This window comes from Microtus oregoni, unplaced genomic scaffold (assembly GCF_018167655.1).
Source record: "Microtus oregoni isolate MIOR12 unplaced genomic scaffold, Mior012 000054F_ref0000373, whole genome shotgun sequence".
NCBI classification, from domain to species: domain Eukaryota; kingdom Metazoa; phylum Chordata; class Mammalia; order Rodentia; family Cricetidae; genus Microtus; species Microtus oregoni.
Window position 1 is genome coordinate 10,460,180 of NW_024543830.1, and position 22,965 is coordinate 10,483,144.

Below are 22,965 nucleotides of genomic sequence, written 5' to 3' on the forward strand. Positions count from 1 at the left end.
CATTTGGCTTTTTATTAAATGTGTGTATGGTTATCTCATAATCTTATAATGTACATTTGCCACAGAGTGGCACCTGGAAATTCTTAAAATTATTAGGGTCAAAAATTTTTTTGAAGGTTGGTCAGGCTCCAGTGTGTAGATAGGTAACCCAGATTTGATGTGGGGTTTATAAAAAAATATTTTTAAGAAAAAAATACTACAGCACTCGGGAGGCAGAGGTAGGCGGATCTCTGTGAGTTCGAGACCAGCCTGGTCTACAGAGCTAGTTCCAGGACAGGCTCCAAAGCCACAGAGAAACCCTGTCTCGAAAAAAACAAAAAAAAAAAAGAAAAAAGAAAAAAATACTATGTGAAATTAGTTTATATATAAATGAAAAAATCCCAAATTGATATAATATTCATATTGGTTTTTTGAAGGAATAAATTAATTTGATGGTGATTCTGAACTTTTGTTTTTGACAAACTGCATAACCAGTAAAATTGTTATTTGGGTTTCAGGGTGTGATTGCTGCCATGAGAGATGGTTTTGGTTTCATCAAGTGTGTGGATCGTGATGCTCGTATGTTCTTCCACTTCAGTGAGATTCTAGATGGAAATCAGCTCCACATTGCAGATGAAGTAGAATTTACTGTGGTTCCTGTGAGTAGTTGTTGGGGAAGGTGTTTAGGGTTGGTTTTTTGCTGTCTTTTTTGTAATCTTAAAGTTAGTTTTTCTTTTATTTGTAGGATATGCTCTCTGCCCAAAGAAATCATGCTATTAGGATCAAAAAACTTCCCAAGGGCACGGTTTCGTTCCATTCCCATTCAGATCATCGTTTTCTGGGCACTGTAGAAAAAGAAGCCACTTTCTCCAATCCTAAAACCACAAGCCCAAATAAAGGCAAAGATAAGGCAAGTGTTATGTGATCCAGTTGGTTTGTATGTCTTTTATCTTTGCTTACAAACAAATTCAATGCAGTCCACCTAATAATACATTGTCCCCTTTTTGGAGAGGGGGAAGAGGGACATTTGAGACAGGGTTTCTCTGTGCCTTTGCTGGAACTAGCTCTTGTAGCTGAGGCTGGCCTCGAACTCATGGAGTCTGCCTCCCAAGTTCTGGGATTAAAGGTGTGTCCACTACCACCCGGTTTAGATTGTCTTCTTTAAAATTCTCTATACACAAGCCATGATGGTACTGGCCTAGGATTCTGACATTTGTCAGGTAGAGACTAGAATATCAGGAGTTAATTTTCAGCTATTTAGAGCATTCAGACAAGCTTGGTTTTTAAAATATCTGTAATATTAACATTTCTTAGCATCAGCATCAACATTTTGCAGGTGGGATGTTTTAGTAGTGTCCTAGTTTCCTCCCAGTATACCAGATACAATGTCTCCATGAATTGCCAAATGAACTGTGGGAGGCAAAACTGCTTCATTTAAGAACCACTCATCAAAAGCCTTTACCTCTACATTGATCAGAGTTTTCCAAACTGTGTATAATCATATTCATATGTTTATATTCCCATTTTCATTTATTAACAAGTGTCTTGATTACACAGAAGTCTAAATTCTGCTTTCACAAATATGTTGAGAGTTGTCCAGAATGATTCTTATGGAGTGTAAAGTTTTCTATAGTCCCAACAACCTCCCTCCTCCCATAAATACAAAAGCAAATTCTTAAGAGAACTCTGAAAAAGTAAATAACTTAGAAGGTCTGGGATGGTTTTATTAAGGTATTTGCATTTAATATGTGGAGATAGAATAAAGTGCATTTCTGGCAGAAAAAGGTGTAGATAAGAAAAAGGGGGAGGGAGGTTTTCTTTAGAAAGCAGCAGATAACTCATTTGAAGAAGGTAGGTTGTGTGTGGATTGGTTGAGAGAAGAGCATTGATTGCCAAGTTCAGTGATGAACTTTGGTGTGTACTTGAAGATTGTCAATTTGGGAGTGACAGTCATGTACTCTAGGACCATGATGCTAGTAGTATAACTCTAAATGAGGTAGTCAATTATAAGGTACATGAAAGAGTTACCAGAAAACAGATCATTTTAAAATAATTACCAAGGGGGTATTGTGCTGGTTTGGTACTGCGGTTTATTTTTAACCTTAAGACTTCCCAGTACCTGGAGATAGTTTCGATAATACAAATTGCTTACCTGGTAAATAGCTCATGTTTAAGAAATTAATGTATAAATAATTATAAAGAATGTGAATTGCAGAAGAACATAAGTGAATTGGTTTTGGTTATGGAATAGCAATGAGGTGTGAAATTTAGGGTGTCCAGGCAGTCAGCGGTTTCTGTCATTTCTCACATTTTTTTGGAAGTTGCTTGCACTTCCTGATTACTCAGTTAATATTTCCTTTTTGGGTCTCTGGTGTAATTGAAGACTAAGATAGTTAAGAGTTTTCCTTCTTTATGAGAGTCAGAAAAGAAATTCACTAAAGAAGTATATAGTATTTAATGTTGAAAGATATCAAAAGAATAGTTTTGGATGGTAATGCAAGTTATAATAGAAAGTAAATTAGGTACAAGACTTTGGACTAACCAAAATAGGATAGATATGGAGTATTTTCTCTGAATTTGTCAAATGCAAATGGATTAGACATTGCTGATATACTTATTGCCTGTATATATTGCATAGAGTTACTATGTTTATTATATATAGTTTTCTTATATTACTTACTGTCTTTTTTTATTGTAGACTAAAAGCGGAAATATGGTGATGTTTTATTTGTGTTTTAACAAATAAAGATCAGAGTGCACAGTTAGCCACACCAGGCAACCATACAGTCCAGGCAATGGTGGCATACACCCAACAGCCACACTAGTTAGCCATAGAGGCTGAGTGGTGGTGGTGCAAGCCTTTAATCTCAGCCCTAAAGAGGAATATAAGCAGAAACAGCTCAGGGTCTCAGTCTGCAGTCTGAGGTTTGGTGGAGAGCTTTGCAGTTTACAGTCAGTCAAAGGATAGGGTCACCCCTTTGTTTGAGCCTTGATAGGAACTCCTTAGTGATTTGTCTGCTTTGCTTTTTTTTTCTTCAGCTTGCACCCAAACATCTGTCTCTGGGTTTTTATTAATTGTGCTACTGTAGGGAAGAAGACAAATTAATGATGTTGACATTATTCTTATAGAAATAGTGTTAAACCACAAAAGCGATAGTTTGTTTACAGGTTGTATATAAAAATATATGTGTGTAAAAATTGTTAGTGTTGAAATTTCAATTTGTGCTAGTTTGTTGTGTTTGGTTTGGTTTTTCGAGACAGGGTTCCTCTGTAGCTTTAGAGCCTGTCCTGGAACTAGCTCTTGTAGATCAGGTTGGCCTCAAACTCAGAGATCCGCCAGCCTCTGCCTCCTAAGTGCTGGGATTAAAGGTGTGCGCCGCCGCCACCACCCAGCTTCTGCTATTTCAGCTGCTACTTATGAATATTAAAGAATCTTCTTTATGAGAAGCCTAAGTTTTATGCTGCAAAAATTTTTCTCTTGGCTGGAAATGACCTATTCAACTTAATTTCTGATAAGAGTAAAAAGGCTCAGTGATATAAGTAGATTGAGGCAGCTGTAAGTAAAGGCAGTCATACCTTTTATTCATGTGTGTTATTTTGAGGGTCCTGGAATAAATTCCTATCACTCTGCCAATTCTTTGTGTTAAGGATTTCTAAGTTCTGTAGGTAGGTAGTTCTTCTTTTTTTTGTTATAATTTGTTAGTGTTCTTAAGGATATTTATTTGTATTTTATATTTTTTAGGAGGCGGAAGATGGCATTATTGCTTATGATGACTGTGGGGTGAAACTGACTATTGCTTTCCAAGCCAAGGATGTGGAAGGATCTACTTCTCCTCAGATAGGAGATAAGGCAAGATAATTAATTTATAATCTTCTTATTTGAGGAAAAGTTCATGGTTGATCATAAACCCTGATGGATGCTTTACATGTCGTTAAGTTTGGCTAAACATTTTTGTACTTGAAAGGTAAAATGTATAATTAAAACAGTCTTGTGAGCTTAAAACATACTGAATACTAGGTTTTTAAATATGAGATATTTATAGAGACAGGTGTGGTGCATACACCTGTAATTCTAGCACTCAGTAGGCAAGGTGACAGCTGTTAGATAGTTTAAATACGTCCACAAGAAAACTTAAAGTACTTACTGAAATAGACCCAGTTTAAATGATGCCAGAGATTTATACTGCTTGCCTTTTCAGACAGCCTTCTTTTGGAGACATTAAGAGTATACATTGAGGAACAAATCTTAATGCTTTATGAAAAATGACTTGACAGCTAGTTTTTCTGGAAATTATGCTATTAAAGTAATTACAAAAGAGATGTGGAGTAAAAAAGCATGGTTGGGGGTGTTTTAGATTTTGTTTTTAGAATTACAGAACTTGACATGGACGTGACAATGATACTAATGACTCTCTCTTTTTTTTTTTTTAATGTAGGTTGAATTTAGTATTAGTGACAAACAGAGACCTGGACAGCAAATTGCAACTTGTGTGAGACTTTTAGGTCGTAATTCTAACTCCAAAAGGCTCTTAGGTTATGTGGCAACTCTGAAAGATAATTTTGGATTTATTGAAACAGCTAATCATGATAAGGAAATATTTTTCCATTATAGGTAAGGTAAAGTATTGGGCAGCATACTGTTTATATTCTTTTGCACTAGAGTTTCAAAAATTTAATCAATTGATACTTTTTTGTAATTGTAGTTTTTGAGACCCGGTTTTTCTGTTTGTGATTATGGCAAGATGTATATAGAAATACACTTACCTGCCTTTTTTATAATTTCTTCTTCAATAAAAGAATACTGTTTTGTTATAAATATTGATATGAGAATGATGTGATTTGTTATACACAGTTATAGTATATAGTATAAAGTATAGTTGAACCAGAACTAAATAATTCAGTTTCTATTCAGGTTCTACCACTTAAATATATGTTACTTCCATCAAATGATTTAATTTCTTTGCTTCTTTTCATTATCTTAAGCTAGAGATATAAGGTACCTCCTTTAATAGGTTTGTTTTTTTGTTTTTTTGGTTTTTTTTTTTTTGGTTTTTTTTTGGGGGGGTTTTGTCTGTTTAAGGATTTAATGAATCAATACCTTAAAACTGTGTCCAGTATAAGCAGAGTTATCATGGCTATTAGAGTAAAGGTTGCTGGGTGGTGGTGATGTTTTGAATCCCAGCACACAGGAGACAGAGGCAGGTGAATCTCTGTGAGTTCGGGGCCAGCCTGGTCTACAGAGTGAGTTCCAGGACAGTCAAGGCTACACTGAGAAACCCTGTCTCAAAATAAAAAGAGTAAAGCTGCTTGCTGCTGTTGTTTTTAGTATTAATGGCTTCCTTTAATGTCACTTTATTTTCCTTTCCCTTTAGTGAATTCTCTGGTGATGTTGATAGCCTGGAACTGGGAGATATGGTTGAATACAGCTTGTCCAAAGGCAAAGGCAATAAAGTCAGTGCTGAGAAAGTAAACAAGACTCACTCAGGTAATGAATTGTGATTCCTATTCATCCTGTGCTTTCACTGAAAGATAGTAAATAGGGTGAGAAAGTAGGATAAGACCTACAACATTCGCTCTCGGGTGCTCAGACCATCTCCTTGGCTGTTTGTCAGAGATCCATGTTCTTATATCCCTACCTTGGGTTTCTGAATGCTAGACATGACAGTTTATTTCCACAAGTTTTGTGATTTGGGTAACATTTAAGAGATGGCACTTTGAATTTGAAGGCTGCTGTAGCAGTTTAAAACAGGGTCTTTCACTCTGTAACCTTGGCTGACCTAGAACTGGCTGTGTTGATCAGACTGGCATCAGACTCAGAGAACTGCTGGCTTTACCTCATTATTGTGTGTGCTACCTACCTAGCTCACATCTGATTTTGGAGTGGGATGGGGAATTATGCATTTCTGATAATTTTTAGGAATTGTATTGGATATCTTTATTTTTTTAAAGCACCCTCCTATTTTGTTTTTAAATCCCAGAAATATGTTCTCTATATAGATACATCTTTGCTGTTAGGAAAATAGGCATTCTCCTGATAGATTGCTTTGGAGCATCATAGGTTTAAATGTATAAATGAAGACCATCTGAACTGTCTTTGGTTTGGGAGAGAGTGGCTTCTGTGTTAGGGATGAAACCCAGGATCTAGCACTTGAGAAGGACAGCTCTGGCATCTCCTATTTTTACACAGCCTACAACTCCATTTTGACTTTATCTAAATTCCCCAAATAATACTTTACCTTGAAAGTATTATTTGGGGAATTTAGCTAAGACCATCCATTTTGATTCCACAGATACCTAAGTATGCAGTGTGTTTGATGCACTAGAGATATTGTTGTGAGGCAAAGCGGACAGGTCCTGGTCGTTTATGCTTTTTTTTTTTTTTTGGGTGGTTAGAAAGTAGAAGTGACAAGAACAAGAATATTTTTCGGGAGGTTGGTTGGTTGAATTTTACAAGGTAGGGTTTCTATGTGTAATTCTGACTGTCCTTGAACTTGAGATCCAGCTGCTTTTGCCTTCTGAGTGCTGGATTTAAAGGTGTGTACCACTATGCCAGGCTCAGAAGACGTGTATAAATATGAGTATTTGTGATATCTGACAGATTGAGCTATTTGCCAAGCTTAGGCATTGTTAATGACATTTTAGAAGCATTTATGGTTAAGTAATTATTCAAGAAATAGAGCTGGCTTCAGATTCCCTGTTTCAGTTTAAGAATTTAGTCAGCTAACTAGTTGATGGTAATTTGCATCTATAATCTCAACTGGGTAAGATCTTGAGTTCTAAGTCAGCCTGAACTACATAATGAGATCATTGTGGAGGAGGGGAAAATGGGATAAAGAGATGGTTCAGTGGTTGGAAGCTGCATGCATGCTAATGTATGTTCTTTCAAAGAACCTGTATTCCCAGCTCCTATCCCGTATAGCCCTCAGTTTTCTATAAATCAGCTTCAGGAGATCTGTTGCCCTCTTATAGCATATGAGGTACTACAGTCATTGCAAAGATACATAATATATAATCAGAAAAAAAATTAAAATCCTTGAAAATCTAAATAAAAACATTCACCTTGTATGCATATTGGGATTGTGTTTTTTTCCCACTTTTCTTCCATCAGATAGAGTTTAAAATGGCTGAGTGAAAATTATGTGTGCATTTGTTTTGCAGTGAATGGCATTACTGAGGAAGCGAATCCCACCATCTACTCTGGTAAAGTCATTCGTCCTCTGAGAGGTGTTGATCCAACACAGATTGAGTACCAAGGAATGATTGAGATTGTGGAGGAAGGTAAGCACATCCATGACACAGTGAAATCTCCCATGCCTTCTGATGAGCATTTAACAACCTTTTAATATTGGATAGGGTTCATTGCATTTTCTTTCTTTCTTTCTTTCTTTCTTTCTTTCTTTCTTTCTTTCTTTCTCTCTTTCTCTCTTTTTGGAAGCTCAATTTAGAAAGGACTCCCTTTCCATGCTTAATTTTATTCTTATACTCCTTGAAAATGTGGTCAGCCTGGATTAAACTAGTCTTTTAGCTTGATACCATTCATTTTTATGAATACTTACTTCACTTCCTGAAGTACTGTTTCTTAGCACCCAGGTATCCACTAGGTGTTGACTCTCTCCACTTTTTACTTCTGTAATATTCTACCCCTCTTTAAGCACTCAAAATTTTGGTCTTTATTTTTTCCTAATCGCCGCCACACAGAAAGGCCAATTTTATTTGAAAAGTGTGCATCAACTAAGGCTAATAGAAATAGTAGGGAATGGTGCATAATTAGGATAACAGGATTAAATAATGATGGAGTAGTTGAACATTTCACTCAAATGATGACTTTTCTCATAAAGAAATCCTTGTATCATCTGTAAGACAGAAAGAATGTAAAATAAAGAACAGTTCGTTTATAGTTAAGTTTTAAGGCAAAATTTTCATGTTTAAAAAATTACAAGGTTCCAAAATCATTGTGTATATTTAGACTTTATGCCACTTTGCTTACAGGGGATATGAAAGGTGAAGTGTATCCATTTGGCATAGTTGGGATGGCCAACAAAGGAGATTGCCTACAGAAAGGGGAGAGTGTCAAGTTCCAGTTGTGTGTTCTTGGCCAAAATGCACAAACTATGGCCTACAACATCACACCCCTTCGTAGGGCCACTGTGGAGTGTGTGAAAGATCAGGTAATTAAGTGCTATCTATGCCTCTGGATCTGCATCTATCCTTTGATACCCCTCTTTCCCTCATCTCATAGCACTCTTAAGTGCTGGAATTAAACTGTCGTGCCTGACTCATGTAGTTTTTATTTGGACTTTATTGTTTCTCCAGCATTAGCAAGGAGAAAATAAGGGTGATTGTTAATTGCTGTCACTCAGTGAGGAGTATCTTAGTCGTGCTTAAGATGAATGACAATCATTTCAAAGTTGTAACTCTACTCATGAATTCTACAATACACCCAGCTGAATTTGGCTCATCAATATTAATGCCATGTTTTATAAGTCCTTTCTAATTAGAGTTAGCGTTACCTTTCAAAATGAAGTGTGTTTCCTTTCTCTAGTATGTCTTCTCCATTGCAAATTTTGTGTATGTGTGTTTTCTTTTTCTAGTTTGGCTTTATTAACTATGAAGTAGGAGATAGCAAGAAGCTCTTTTTTCACGTGAAAGAAGTTCAGGATGGCATTGAGCTACAGGCAGGAGATGAGGTGGAATTCTCAGTGATTCTAAATCAGCGTACTGGGAAATGCAGTGCCTGTAATGTTTGGCGAGTCTGGTGAGTTTATTATTCACTGTGGTTGGATTAGTAACTGCCCTGAGTTCATTTCCCTAATTTGTTTAGTAGTATGTGCTTTGCCAGATTTCTTACCTTTTCCAATCTGTCTGTTTGGGTTTATTAGGTATATTCCACTTTTACCTCTATCTAGTATTGTCATTGGCTTGAGACAGGTCTCAACTTTATATATTCATGACTAACTTTGAGCTTGCTTACACATGCCATCCGTCGTCCATTTTCTACCTTTAGTATTCATTGTATGACCTTGAGGGTTTTTTTTCTTTTTTTTTAAATGACCTTGAGTCTTATATACTTGACCTGAGAACATACCTGGGTACTGTGATTTGTTAGCACTGAATGTGCTGGCCTTCAATATTAGAAGGTTACATAATTCTTGTTTTTAAGAAATTCAGCTTATTAACTCTTTTCTACTTGTGCTTCTTAAATGTCTAATTTTTATACCTTAGTCATCATGATTCATGCTATTAGGATTTTTAGGCTCGACATTGTTCCCTTTAACGGTAGGAATCTAGAACTGTTAATGTTAGACTTTTAAAGGTTTTCCATGTTACCTTGTTTTATGTTATCTGTGGAAATAGTCTTTCTGCAGACAAGTCTAGGGTCTCACTGAAACAATTCTTCACAGCATCTGTCTGGTTGCAGCTGAGCTGGGAAAAGTATATAAAACCAAACTTGTCTGTCTTGTCTTGCTAGCTGTCTAAGTTGAGTCAAGAGTCCCCCTCATTAAAAGTGAGTCATTTGGGTAGGACACCTACCAGATGATTGCCTTCTTCCCAGCAATTGTTGATTTTTCTCACTTTCACACTTACAGTGAAGGCCCCAAAGCTGTTGCAGCTCCTCGACCTGATCGATTGGTCAATCGCTTGAAGAATATCACCCTGGATGATGCTAGTGCTCCTCGTCTAATGGTTCTTCGTCAGCCAAGGGGACCAGATAACTCAATGGTATGATTCCTTTGGGGATTTAAGGGAGATCAACTTACTTCAGCTTAAAGAACTTAGTGAAGCAAGGATTGCTTATTATTAGGTAGGGTTCCCAGACACATTGATTCATCCCTAATAGATACTTTGTGTAAGAACCTTTTTTTTCTTTCGTTTTTGAGACAGGAGCATATGCAGATAAGTGGCCTTAAACTCCCCACTCTACCTTTGCTTTACCCGTGGTAGGATTACAGGTGTATGATATCACACCAAGAAGCACATCTTGCTTTCAGGCCTACTCAATAAGCTGCTTACTCTTAGGAGAGAATTTGTAGTAGATATAAAATTTTAAAGTAGTATTTTCATATTTTGTTAGGATTATGTCTTGTGATTGTTATACACTCAGTTCATTAGCTGTTTTATTTCTTCACAGGGATTTGGTGCAGAAAGAAAGATCCGCCAAGCTGGTGTCATTGACTAACCACACCCACAAAGCACATCATTAATCCACTATGGTCAACTTGGGGGGATCTGGTGAAGGGTTCTGAATATCTTTCTCTTCATCCCTCCTAAAATCTGGAATACTTATTCTATTGAGCTATACACCAGTTTTAACACCTTCCTCGTGTTATGTTTAAAAAAAAATAAATAAATTTAAGAAACCATTTTAAAATTATGCACAGTTGCAGCCTGGGAAACTTAAGGTGGCGCCTTATAGTATCAATTTAGGAGCTTTATTTGGTGCATTTAACGCAACTGGTAATTGCAAATTCCACTTCGCCTGTGTAAATGAACAATACAGACTGTTACCTTGTTGGCCCTATGAAATTCTGCACTCTAGTCAGTATATACTCTACCTTCATTACTTAGCTCAGCCGCATTCTTTTCCTTTTCTTTCCTGTTCATTATGCTTTAATTCTGAGGACCATATGAAGGTAGACTATATTACCTTTAAAAATTGCAAAAATTTATATAGCAAACGATTTTCTTAAGTTGATGGCCAAATGTTAAAATGTTATTTTCATATCATTTATAATCTTGTCACAATCCACTTAACGAGTTTGATTACATTTCAGTGAAAATTATCTTCCAGAGTAGTTTTTTTTCCCCCTGGGATGGGGTGGGGGGTAAATAACTTTACTACAATTAGTATGTATGGTGCAGAATTTCATGCAAATGAAGTGTGCCAGCAGTGTGATAATTTAAACGTATTTAAACAAAAAGACAAATGCACAAAATTGCTGCTGCTTAGATCACTGCAGCTTCTAGGACCCAGTTTCTTTTACTGATTTCAAAACAAAACAAAACAAAAAAAAATAAAAAAGTTGTGCCTGAAATGAATCTTGTTTTTTTTTTATAAGTAGCCCCCTGGATCCAATGTCCTGTTGAATACAGGCACTTGATCCTTGGTGCAGCTTCTGTTCAACTTTGTATCACGGGAATGGATTGGCCTGATTTCTCGGCCCTCGTCTTGAATTGGCCCCAAATAGGGTCTCTGGCTAGTGGAGTGAAGGCTTTTTGTCTAAAGGTGACAAGAGTCAGCTCAGGGGTTGTGGGGGAGGGCACTTTTCATCTTCCCCGTTGTCATTTGAGTATTTGATCTCTGGGTAAAGAGGCCATTTATCTTTGTAAACACAAAACATTTTTGCTTTCTCCGTTTTTCTGTTAATGGCGAAAGAATGGAAGCGAATAAAGTTTTACTGATTTTTGAGACACTAGCACCCAGTGCTTTCATTATTGAAACCGGAGTGGGAGGGACGGGACTGGGTGCGGCCAGCCACAAGACTCCTAGGTCGCCGGCCCACGTGGCCAGGGCGGGGACTTGGACGCTCTGGGCGCTTACTGATTACGTAGCGGGTGGGGCCGGAAGTGCCGCTCCCGGGTGGGGGCTGTTCATGGCGGTTTCGGGGTCTCCAACAGTTTTGCAGGTTGAGGTCCGAGAACCTCCTGAAGCGGGGTCCGCGGAGCTTGAGGTAAGGCTCCGGTCTGAGTAGCATCGGGCTCCGCAGCATGCAGTTGGCTGGCGTGTGCAGGAAGAGCGGAGACTCGGCGAGCTGGAGACAAAGGCCTGGGTGGGGGACCCTGGCAGGCTGCTGCTGTCCGTGGGGTGATCTTCGAAGCCGGAAAGGGGAGTTTCGGGAAGTGGTTGTGCCAGGCAGACCCCAGAGCTTAGATTTGCAAGAGAATAGGAAGGGGGTTTCCTTTCCGGTAGGTTGAGGGCGGGGCCGAGTACGATTGAAAAGTAGACGCGAGTCTTAATCCAAGAAACTGGGGCACTCACCTGCAAGTGTTTTTGTGCTTGGATCACTTTGGGAATTTAAGTGGAAAGCCAAGTGTATTGAACTTTGAAACTGACTTTAGTAACTCACAGAAACCCTTAAAGTGCTTTAGGTTTGGCTTGCTAGTTAATCGTAATTACTGCTTTCCTACAGGTTCTTGCTGGTGTGAAATGACTGAGTACAAACTGGTGGTGGTTGGAGCAGGTGGTGTTGGGAAAAGTGCTTTGACAATCCAGTTAATCCAGAACCATTTTGTGGATGAATATGATCCCACCATAGAGGTGAGGCCCAATCCACTGTCTGGCCCTGGCTCCCACTTTTGGCTTTCTCTTACACACACACACACACACACACACACACACACACACACACATCCTCTCTAATTCTTTGAAAGTAAAGTGGAGAGAAAGCAAGAAGGTGTTTGAGATACTGTATTCTAAAAATAAATATTAAAGAGTTTGTAGAAACGAGTTAATGCTTACCAAAGCATTTTTTATACCTTTTTTTAAGGTATACAGTTTTTTGGCAGTTTGTAAACTGTTGGAAAAATACAGTATGGAGTTCATCCCATTTCTTCATGTATTTGCAACTGTTAAATAGGTCACAAGGGAAAAGATGTAGGAAATCATACAGCAGAAATAGAGAACTCAGAGTTCTGGAGAGTCCAGTTTTCATTCTTGAGCTAGTCCAAACTGAGCTGGGGTAAAAAGTTGAGATTTTGAGTCATTGTGCCTAGGAATTATATCTCTGCAGTTTAGTTATGGAATATTGAGAAAAATCACCTAAATCTCCATGAGTCTCATTTTTCTTCATGATGTTAAATTTCCATAACTCTACTGGGCTCTGGTGTATATGTCTGCAAAGCTTAGCATTCAAGAGATTGAGGGAGAAGGTTCCAAGTTCAAGACTTGCCTGAACTGCAGTTGAGACCCAAAGAATTTTTTCATGTGTAAATTCTACCATACAGGGGGGTATCTACAGAGGCTACATTTTAATATATTTATGAGACCATATATAAGCATGGGACAATATATAAGCACACTTCCAGCACCACAGATAAGGCCTTTCAAATAGTGGGAATATTATACAATAAAAGTAAGATTATTACCATAAAACCATATCAGAAGTTTCTGGAGCTAGTTGTTTTTTATTAATGGTTTGTTTCTTTTTGTTCTTAACCTCATTGGCTAGCCAGGCTGGCTTTAGGTTTTGTTTTGTTTTTGAGACAGGTCTCACTGTGCTACCCTGGCTGGCCTGAGCTTACTGATACTCATTCACCTGCCTCTGTCTCCCCGGTGCACACACTGTGTGTGTTTGGGGGGGGAGTATGCTACCTGTTAACACTTTGAGGGTTAGTCACGTAGTCAGTCTTGTTATCTTTGATAATTGCATTCCTCTAGTTTTAAATAAAGATTGAGCTTCTCCATGCCCCACCTCCACACCCTTTCACATTCCCAGGATTCTTACCGGAAACAAGTGGTAATTGATGGTGAGACTTGTCTGTTGGACATACTGGACACAGCTGGACAAGAGGAGTACAGTGCCATGAGAGACCAATACATGAGGACAGGCGAAGGATTCCTCTGCGTTTTTGCCATCAACAATAGCAAGTCATTTGCAGATATTAACCTTTACAGGTACTGGGAATATTACTTTCTAAAAGTAAAATTTTACATGTGTTCTGAATGAGGGAACACAACTTTTAAAATGTGTGGATATTTATGGATGTGGGGACATTGTGCCATGGGGGTCAGAGAACAGCTAATGAAAAGTTCTCTCCTTAGGTCCTGGGATTTTGGCTTAGCAGTAGGCACCTTTGCCCACCGACTGAGCTAGTTCACTGACACGTCCATACATACCTTTTTCTTACAGGGAAAATTACTGTTGGCTTGTGTGATAGTGAGGATTTGGGGCTAAGGAGTGGAGCTAGAGCTCAGTGGTAAAGTATTTGCCTCGCATGTGTGGGACCCCAGTTTCAATCCCCAGTATTAAAAGGAAAGAAAGAATCTGGTTATCACCAACAGTAAAAGTTATACTGTTAGTATACTAGTCATATGTAAGAGACGCATGCTCCTGAGGAGCAGAGGAGAGAGACATCTTTATTTATTCATTTTATATTTTTGAGACAGGATGTTACTATGTATCCCAAGCTTGCCTTGAATTTACAATCCTGCCTCAGCCTCTCGAGTGCTAGCATTCCAGGTAATAGATATGCCATCATGCTTAGCCAAGATTCTTACTTTACAGAGTCAGAGTTCAGATGCACTTTGTTGGATTTTTGGAATTGTGGTTTTCTTTTTCTTTAGCAGATCTATACCCAAAAAAAAAAAAAACAGCAGGCCTCTCTTAGAGCAGTATTCTATCTTCAGGCCTTAACAAGATTGAAACTTGATTCTGTTATTAATTAGATACGTTTTATATAAAGATTCAAATAAAGATCTAACTTTAGAACAAATATCTTATTTAAACTTTATTTTAAAGTCTTTAAAATAAAGATTTAACTTTAGGATGAAACACTAAATCTATGTTTCTCAGTTTGTAAATTTATTATGAGATAAGAATACTTCTTTCGGTGTTAGAGAAATAGCTCAAGAGAACCCAGGTTCAATTACCTGCACCCACATGGGACGCCCAAAAGCATCTGTTACTCCAGTTACAGGGCATCTGGTGTCCTGGCCTGGTCTGTCTGAGCACTAGGCACACATATGGTGCATTGACATACATGCTGCAGAAACACACACAAAACAAACTAAACCTGAAAAAATAATACCTCCTATAGAAAGTTGCCAAGAGTAAACAACACTCAGAAGAGTGCTTGGCCCATAGTACCCACTTTGTAAGCCTGCCTACGCTCTTAAATCCAGACTTATTTCCTTGTTTCCTCAGTGTTTGATGTTCTTCGTGGAGGTAACAAAATCTTGAAACTAATTATCTTTGGTTCCCGAGGGATGACTTTATTGCTGACTGAGCACTTATTTGGGGTCAGGTAGATGGCCCAGTTCATAAGGGAACTTGCCACCAAGCCTGATGACTGAGTTCAGTCCCAGGACCCACATGGTCAAAGGAAAGACCCATCCTCTGACCTCCACATTTGCACTGTGGCATGTGTGTAGTATAGCAAAATTATGTTATTTTAGAGATAGGCTTAAAAATAAATGAAGAGGAAATTCAGCGAGCTTATTCTGTAATAGCATGATACTCCAGTGATGTTCATCAGACACTGCAGACATGATAGCTGTCTAGTCAGTTTGTGTATGCTGAAAATAAGTCACTTGCTTAGAAGTCGTACACTGACATTGAGAAAAAATTGTGTCTGATCCTCATAGAAGGTTGAATATTTTAGGGACAGCAGTGACCAATAGGGACATGCTCCAAGTGTTTAAGCTGGTTTGCAATATCCTTAACCTAGCCAGCCAACACTGGGCACTGGTGGTACTTGGGAAGGCAAGGCAAGGGGATTGAGAGTTGAAGGCTACCCTGTTCTAGGTGGTAAGTTTACTGCCAACCTGAGCTACAAAGTTAAGGTCCTGGTTTGTTGTTTTTTTCTTGGGGGGAGGGGGTGGTCTTTGTTTAAAGGTTTGGTTTTTTTGTTGTTTTGTTTTGGGTTTTTGTTTGTTTGTTGTTTTAAGATAAGGTTTCTCTAACAACCCCAGCTGGAACTTGGCTTGTTGTTCAGGTTGGCCTTGAACTCAGAGATCTGCCTGCTTCTGCCTCCGCACCTTCTTGCTTGCAAGCTGGGATTAAAGGCGTGCACTTCCAGTGCCCATCTTAGTTTCAGTTTGGTTTGGTTTAGTTTAGTTTGGGGATTGGGGCTGTGGGGTGGCAAAGGATTCTGACATTACACCAAATCAGTTCTGTAGATCACCAGTAGGATGAAGTTGGGGTATATGACTGAAATCCAAGGATAGAGTCTAGAGTAGTGCTATGCAGTGTAATAGCCATGACCAGCTATAGTTATTTAACATTTACACAAAACTGGAGAATTACTTCTTGGCCACAGAAGCAACTGAGTAGTGGCTATCATGTTGGGTACCAGTTCCTATTACCACAAAAAGTTTTTTGTCAAGAGAATCTCAAACAATAACTTCTAGAATGTACCAGGTGCTATGTTGTATGTGACACCGAAAAGAAGGCTATCTTTGCCAGGTGTGGTAGCACACAACTTTAATCCAGCGCTCAGGGGGCAGAGGTAGGTGGACCCCTGAGTTCAAGGCCAACCTGGTCCACACAGAAAAACCCTATCTTGAGAGGGGGAGCTATCTTTGATAGTTCCAGCCCTGTGCACATGCCTGCATGCAATACATTTGTTAAGAGCAAATCTGGATTTCTTGGTGTTACATATCTTGGGCTTCCAGCTGTAATTTTGTTTGAGGAAAGTAATTAGGGCACCAGCCGTCTTAAAGAATGACTCTGTTATCATCCGTTAAATAGTGTAAAGGGAGCTTCAAAAGTTATTTAGGGGCCAGCAAGATGGCTCAGTGGGCAAAGGTACCTGCTGCCAAGCCTGACAACCTGAGTTTGATTCCCCAGGACCCACGTGGTGAGAGGAGAAAACCAACTTCCCAGGGTTGTCCTGACCTCCCTGCGCATGCCATGACACACACACACACACACACATGAATTAAGGTATAAGTTAAAAATTTTTGAGTCATTTAGAATCTATAAACTCTACTTTTTATACTTCTAAACTTAGATTGTTTGTGGTTTCCAATGCGATCCAGAGCCAAGCTTTTTGGAAGATCTAGGAGTCTATTCAGGACATGTGTCGGGATACAAGAGCCAGCCATTTCTAGGAAGTGAATTGGTAGACACAGTCTCGTTACAGATTCTACACCAAATCTAAACTGACATTCTTAGCTTATAGGTCTATAGCTGTATCATAAGTGTTCAGAATTTGTAAGCTGAGTAATAAAAGCTAAAAGGACTTGCCACCTTTTTTTTTTATGATCTACTCCTGTCTTCTCTGTTGTAGGGAGCAGATTAAGCGAGTGAAAGACTCTGATGATGTGCCTATGGTGCTGGTAGGGAACAAGTGTGACTTGCCAACAAGGACAGTTGACACAAAGCAAGCCCATGAGCTGGCCAAGAGCTATGGGATTCCATTCATTGAAACCTCAGCCAAGACCCGACAGGTATGCTAGAGATTTGAGCTGTATGAGTGCTTGTTTAAGCAGAGAGGTTTGGTTGGTCAAGTGTGGTAGAGGTATATAGTCCATGTTCTTTCTAAGGGTTTTCTGATGGGTTTTGCTTGATTGGTTTTGGGTTTTTGTTAATTTTCTGTGTCCGTCTGTCACCCCCCCTTGTCCATTAACTCTGTTCTGTAGCATTTTTATTCTGTGTTAACAGGCTCAACTCTTTCTAGTGAAGAACTTCAATTAAACATACTTTTAAGCATTTTCTATCAGCATTCCCCACTATTGAGGGTGAACCTTACTGAAGGGAATCCTCATATTTGGTAATTATAGTCTATTCTGTGCCCCTGCATTGCCCTTTTCACTTTGCTGGACCATCTTTGTATTGTTTGTTTCCTTTGCAAACTTGCCATTTTTTTATCAGCCTATCAGTGTGATCCCCTAGGAATGCTGGACTTAAGTGTCATCTTCCTAGTTGTCTGACTTAGGGTTTCTGTTACTGTGAAGAGACACCGTGACACAGCAGCCCATAGAAAGGATAGCATTTAATATTGGGACTGATTTATAGTTCAGAAATTCAATCCATTATCGTGACAGAACATAGAGACCAGGCAGGTTCCTAGAGAAGGATCTGCAGGCAGCAGAAGGAGACTGTGTGCATGTAAGATCTCAGAGCCCACCTCCACAGAGACACAATTCCTCCTAGGCTACAGCTACTCCAACAAGGCCACATCTCCTAATAGTGCCACTCCCTGTGGGCCAAGCATTCAAACACATGAGTCTATGGGGGCCATTCCTATTCAGGTGACACCTGAATTTATCAACTATTGATTTAGTATTTGAATCCACACAAAGAAGTGTGAGAGCTTACAGTTTGGACCGTGGCAGTTTTTTCTTTGTTTTCTTTTTTCCTTTTCTTTTCTTTTTTCTTTCAATAGGGTGTAGAAGATGCCTTTTACACACTAGTAAGGGAGATACGCCAGTACCGAATGAAAAAGCTCAATAGCAATGATGATGGCACTCAAGGTTGTATGGGGTTGCCCTGTGTGGTAATGTAGTACGGTGAGTTTATGTTCTCTCCTCACAACTCCTCCTATTTAACAGTAGACTCTTCCAAACAGTGTGAGCACTACTGTCTTTGGCAAATTAAGTGAGAATTTCCATGTATTTGTAGCTAGAAAATAACTTTTCTGGGAACTGGAGACATGGTTCAGTGGCTAGGAATACTTACTGCTTTTCCAGAGGCCCCAGTTCCTTTCCCAGCATCTATGTAAGGTAGCCCACAGCCTCCTGTGACTCTGGAATCCAGTTCCCTTTCTCTGGCCTCTACAGGCACCAATATACATCACACACACCCACACACACACACGAATATTTAAAAAATAATTTCCCTTTCAAAGAGTTCTAGGGTCTGATTTATTTTTTCAACATTTATTCTACAGACAGTTTCCTATTTATACTATTAGGAATTTGAGACCTGTATATACCATGTTTGTGGAATAGAATTTGAAGATTCACAATATAGAAAATAAATGTCACTGTGTTCTTTTCTAGACCCTTTGAAATTTCTGACATCAGAAAAGAGCCACGTTCAAGGTAAGACAAGTTTAAAATACTTTGATTCACATTTAGTTTCTTGCCCTTGTTTCTCATACATCCCATTTCTTTCAGCTGCACTGATGCCCTGGTTCTGACATCCCTGGAGGAGACGTGTTTCTTCTGCTCTCTGCATCTCATCGAAGCTCTGCTTCTGCTCCCCTGACTCAGTAGATGAGCACAGCCATCTAACCTGAGACCTCCTCAGAGTAACTACCTCCTCACTCGGCTGTCCAACCAGAGAAATGTACCCGTTACTCCCCATAGTGTTCTGACCTGGCTTTTTCCTCCTTAGAAACACACACCCCTCTGCCAACCGGGTTTGTCCTCTGAAAAGCAATTTACACCTCGACAAAGAGAACTAAACTATAGATATGCAGTTCTGTTGACAACACTTTCTTAAGCTCTATGGTAGCAACTGCTGGTGATTTTTTTTTTTTTTTTTTTTTTGCCTTTTCCCCTAACTGTTGAACTTGGCCATGTTAGTTTGTGGGGGAAATGTCATAAATTACTGTTTCCCCATGAATATAACTAATGTTGCTGATTGGATTTGTACTGTGATCAGCTATATTCTAAAATCTGGCATCTGCTCTGAGTTCCTAAATGCAAACATGTATACTGACGAGTCCATCCTTGTCTTCTCAGCTGCATGAAATTGAACCCAACCTTCACAACAAAGTGCCTTTTCCTAAAAGTGGTCTGTAGGCTTCCTTTGCCATTTGTAAGTGGAATGAATATTTCAAGAACCATTGTATAGGAAAGTGACTGAGCCATCTACCGTTGAGGGAAAGGTGTGTCCACCTGATGGCAGATGCCATGTCTGTGTCCATAAAGATAGTTTCCCTGTTTGGGATTCTCCCAAGAGAAAGATGATACTGAAACAATTATGAATAATTTCACTTAATTTTTATCTAATATTTTTTGGTAGAATTTTACTTATAAATATTTGTAATTTTTTCTTGTTTACTGATATCCTAGCATTCAATGAACTTCCATTATAACCAAATTTGGGTCATACCAGGAAACTCTCCATCTGTAGTTAGTCAAATACTATAAAAACTGGTATGTTATTACTTTATAGCAATGATCGATGATTCTTCCCACCTCAAATATAGTTTATTAGCAGACGGATTATATCTTTGCTGCATCATTTCTTCTTGGCATATATAGATAGATAGTTAGATAGAGCTGCCCTTAGTCCCCTTCTCACTATCCCCCTTCCCTCATCCTATAGCAGTTCAAGCATCCCACAGGATCTTGAATAATTCTTTCAGTTGAATAAATAATGGTGCTAATGGACCAGGGTCATGGTTTCAAAACTTGAACAAGCCAGTTAGCATCACAGAGAAAAAAATTCACCTCTATTTGCTCCCTGCCCGTTACTTCTGCTTATAGATTTTGCCTGATGCCTGCTGTTAGCGCTACAAGGATAAAAGTGTGGTCCTGTACAAGGACTGGAAATACTCAGTGTGCAGTGGAGTAAGCTTACAAGTCTTTACATTTTCAGATCCTTATTTCTAGCCACATGGAAACTAAAGCCAGAGTTCATACCTCCATCCCTCTCTGCTGTCATATAACTGTTCTTTATATAGCTTTTTAAAAGTATTTATTTAAAACATATCGATAAGTTAGTTTGCCAAATAACAAAAGCTGATGCGTTCATTCAAATCAAGAGATACCCTTTGCTGTTTGAGAAAAGAATGTAAAATACCATAAGTGGTTGGTGTACAGGGGCTGGGTATTCCCATTTGCAGGTCATGCCCTGGTAATTCATCAGTGAGTTTTGTTTTTCATGGTAATACTTAAAACTCAGCCCAGTTATTCTAATGAAAAGTAAAATTAGATATCTTGATTGAAAAAAAAAATGAAGTTAATTCCAAAATGGCCATTTTCTTCTCTGTTCTTGTAATACCTTAAAACCTACTGAGAACCTTGGGGCTCTTTTGTTTGTGACAGGACCTTGCTGTGTAGTTCTGGCTGGCCTCAAACTCACAGCAGTCCTCTCTGCTCAGCTTTCCAAGTGCTGTGATTACAGGCATGTTTCACCACATCTTCCTGATCCTTTACTTTCTAATATGAATTTTCATTGTTAAGCAAATTCCCCATCACCTTGGAACAAGAAACATACCCTGTGCTCCTCAGTGCTAATGCTGGGACCATTTACATGGCGTTTGTGCTCCTAAATGCTGCCTTTAAGAGCATTGCTCAGTCATCCTCCCTCAGCTGCTGAGCCCATCACCTCGGCTTGTTTTGTTTTAATGTGTCTGCGTGACTGGTGATGTGTATCCAAAAGTCTGTTAAATGTTAAACTTAAGTGTCCGGTTAGGGAGAAAGTTACTCCTCTTTCTTCTTTTGACCATATCCCTCATATGTATATGTCTATAGTTGGTCTCCAGTATGTCCTGAGCACAGAAGTATACAAATGGAGCCAATTAAGGCTTCAGATGCTCTTGGTAGCTTATGTTCCACGGGGTATGAATTTTGGCACAACAATGACAAAAGCTAAGTAAGTTGAGTTGGTGTGGTATCAAAAAGTGGATTTAGAATGTGTGATTTCTAAAGATAGTTCCAGTGTACCTCAACTGTAAAGCCCCTCTCTGAATTTAAGTGCCTGGCCAGCTGTCCCAGATGAACGTATTCCTTTAAGTTAGTTATTTTAAGCTTTGTTCACACATTGGAGAGTATGAAAATGAAGTATTCTCAGAGCTCTGATACCCAATCTTGTAAACCTGTTAGATGCGCTCTGCTCCAGCATGAAAAGTATGTGAGTTGGTAACGCAGTACTGTGTTTACTGGTCAGAGTGCTGTGTATGGAGTGGTCGTGGGTTGGTTTTATTTAGCCAGCCACCTGTAGAATCAGCCTTTTAACTGCTGTGAACTTTTTCATGACTTGAATATGAAGAAAGACGCAAACTTTATAAAGAGAAATGTCTGTTTTCCCCATTTTAGAATGTGTGTGAGCTTAGTCTTGTCTTCCTTTGCGTTGAGTGATAAACCTCAGCTGGCAGCTCCGCCAAGGACTGGAGATGTGCATTCCTCCCCAAACCCCGTCTCCGCTGGGCATGAGAGGCAGAGCTAACCATGGAAAACATTTGCCTGGGTGGTTTCTGAAATAAAAAAGAGAGAGAGATGATAATTCTTAAACAGTTTTTATTTTTGCTATTTCTTTAAGCTGTCTGATGTGCCACAAATTTATTTTAAGGTGGGTTTTTTTTATATAAGAATTGTTTTAAGAGTGTTCTCATGAGATTAGTTGTAGATATTTTTAAAAATACAACTGGGTTTTAAAAGTCTAAGTACTGCTCTAAGCAAGTATTTGAACTCTGGAGAGAGGGGGGGTGGAAGTTGTATGACTTTTGTGTTTCCGTGCTGTCCAATAAAGGTCAGAACATCAACTGTGCACACCTGCTGTTCCAATGAGAACTGTTGGCCCCGTGGCCTAAGTGAAGTTGACTGTTATATTGTAAATTAATCCATTCTAATTTTTAAAATCTTGATTGACTGTTTTCCTTGTTAAATAATTTAAAAAAAAATAAAAAACTGGAAGTTCTTTGCTTACCTGTATTTTCCTCAAAGGGTCCTTAATATATATAGAAAATGTATTTTAATTTAAGATATTCATTTGCCATTTGAACAGTGTTGGGGAGACTCAAGCTCATTTGATCTCAATACAATAAGTGATCTCCTCGGTTCTTCACTGAGACTTCTCTTTCTGTGGTTTTGTTACTCCAGGGCCCCATTGTGTTAAAGTAGCATGATGAAGTTTGACAGGGTCCTGCTCTACCCTGCTAGACATGAGTCTTCCTTTCACACCATACAGCCACACTGTTCAGTACCTGTTCTGGGGTCCCTTGTCTCATTGTAAGGATCAGTCACACAGTTTATCTAAAGGTTCAACGTGAGAGCAGTGTAGCAACACATTACTAGTTTATTGTGTGAGCTGGCAAGTTCTTAATGTGTCCACTCTACAAACTAAACGTGCTTATGTATATCTGTCCAGGAAGAAACAGTATGCACACAGGTGAAAGTTTGTGTGTTGCTCCCTGCAATTGTATGCATCCGTGGGGAGACTTGGGTTGTAGACCACATATACAACCATATATTTGGTTATATATAAGTCAAGGTTTGCTTTGCCTGGGGGGATTATTAAACTATTTGTCATACTCTCATTCATGAATAAGAGGCACACTACTGTTGAGCCAGGTGAGGGGGCACACATTAATAATCCTAGCACTGGGGAGGTAAAGGCAAGAGGAGAAAAGTTTAAGTGACAAAATACGGCT

At 39.0% G+C, this 22,965-nt stretch overlaps 2 protein-coding genes across 5 annotated transcripts in view; both read left to right on the plus strand.

Moving 5' to 3' along the window:
• Positions 1-11,386, plus strand: part of Csde1 (cold shock domain containing E1) — a 39,273-nt gene extending 27,887 nt beyond the window's left edge. For all 4 annotated transcript variants that reach the window (XM_041638006.1, XM_041638005.1, XM_041638007.1 and 1 more), the window contains 10 exons: positions 498-638; positions 725-889; positions 3,722-3,829; positions 4,416-4,591; positions 5,352-5,464; positions 7,138-7,257; positions 7,969-8,147; positions 8,571-8,734; positions 9,567-9,699; positions 10,109-11,386. In XM_041638006.1, coding sequence (XP_041493940.1) covers positions 498-638; positions 725-889; positions 3,722-3,829; positions 4,416-4,591; positions 5,352-5,464; positions 7,138-7,257; positions 7,969-8,147; positions 8,571-8,734; positions 9,567-9,699; positions 10,109-10,156 — 1,347 coding nt within the window. In that variant the 3' untranslated portion in view covers positions 10,157-11,386. The remainder of the gene's footprint in view (positions 1-497; positions 639-724; positions 890-3,721; positions 3,830-4,415; positions 4,592-5,351; positions 5,465-7,137; positions 7,258-7,968; positions 8,148-8,570; positions 8,735-9,566; positions 9,700-10,108) is intronic.
• Positions 11,387-11,537: 151 nt separating this feature from the next.
• Nras (NRAS proto-oncogene, GTPase) lies at positions 11,538-22,240 on the plus strand. Its single transcript, XM_041638076.1, has 7 exons — positions 11,538-11,648; positions 12,108-12,235; positions 13,413-13,591; positions 16,927-17,086; positions 18,025-18,148; positions 18,641-18,682; positions 18,758-22,240. Exons 2-5 carry the CDS (start codon positions 12,125-12,127, stop codon positions 18,142-18,144), a joined length of 570 nt encoding a protein of 189 aa, XP_041494010.1. The 5' UTR covers positions 11,538-11,648; positions 12,108-12,124; the 3' UTR covers positions 18,145-18,148; positions 18,641-18,682; positions 18,758-22,240.
• The last annotated feature ends 725 nt before the right edge of the window (positions 22,241-22,965 follow it).

What these genes read in the sequence shown, in the direction of transcription:
- Nras (XM_041638076.1), top strand. Translation starts at nt 12,125, where the DNA reads ATGACTGAGTACAAACTGGTGGTGGTTGGAGCAGGTGGTGTTGGGAAA. An exon ending in GCAGATATTAACCTTTACAG is followed by an intron (nt 13,592 to 16,926) that starts GTACTGGGAATA and finishes TCTCTGTTGTAG; the next exon opens with GGAGCAGATTAAGCGAGTGA. An exon ending in CCTCAGCCAAGACCCGACAG is followed by an intron (nt 17,087 to 18,024) that starts GTATGCTAGAGA and finishes TTCTTTCAATAG; the next exon opens with GGTGTAGAAGATGCCTTTTA.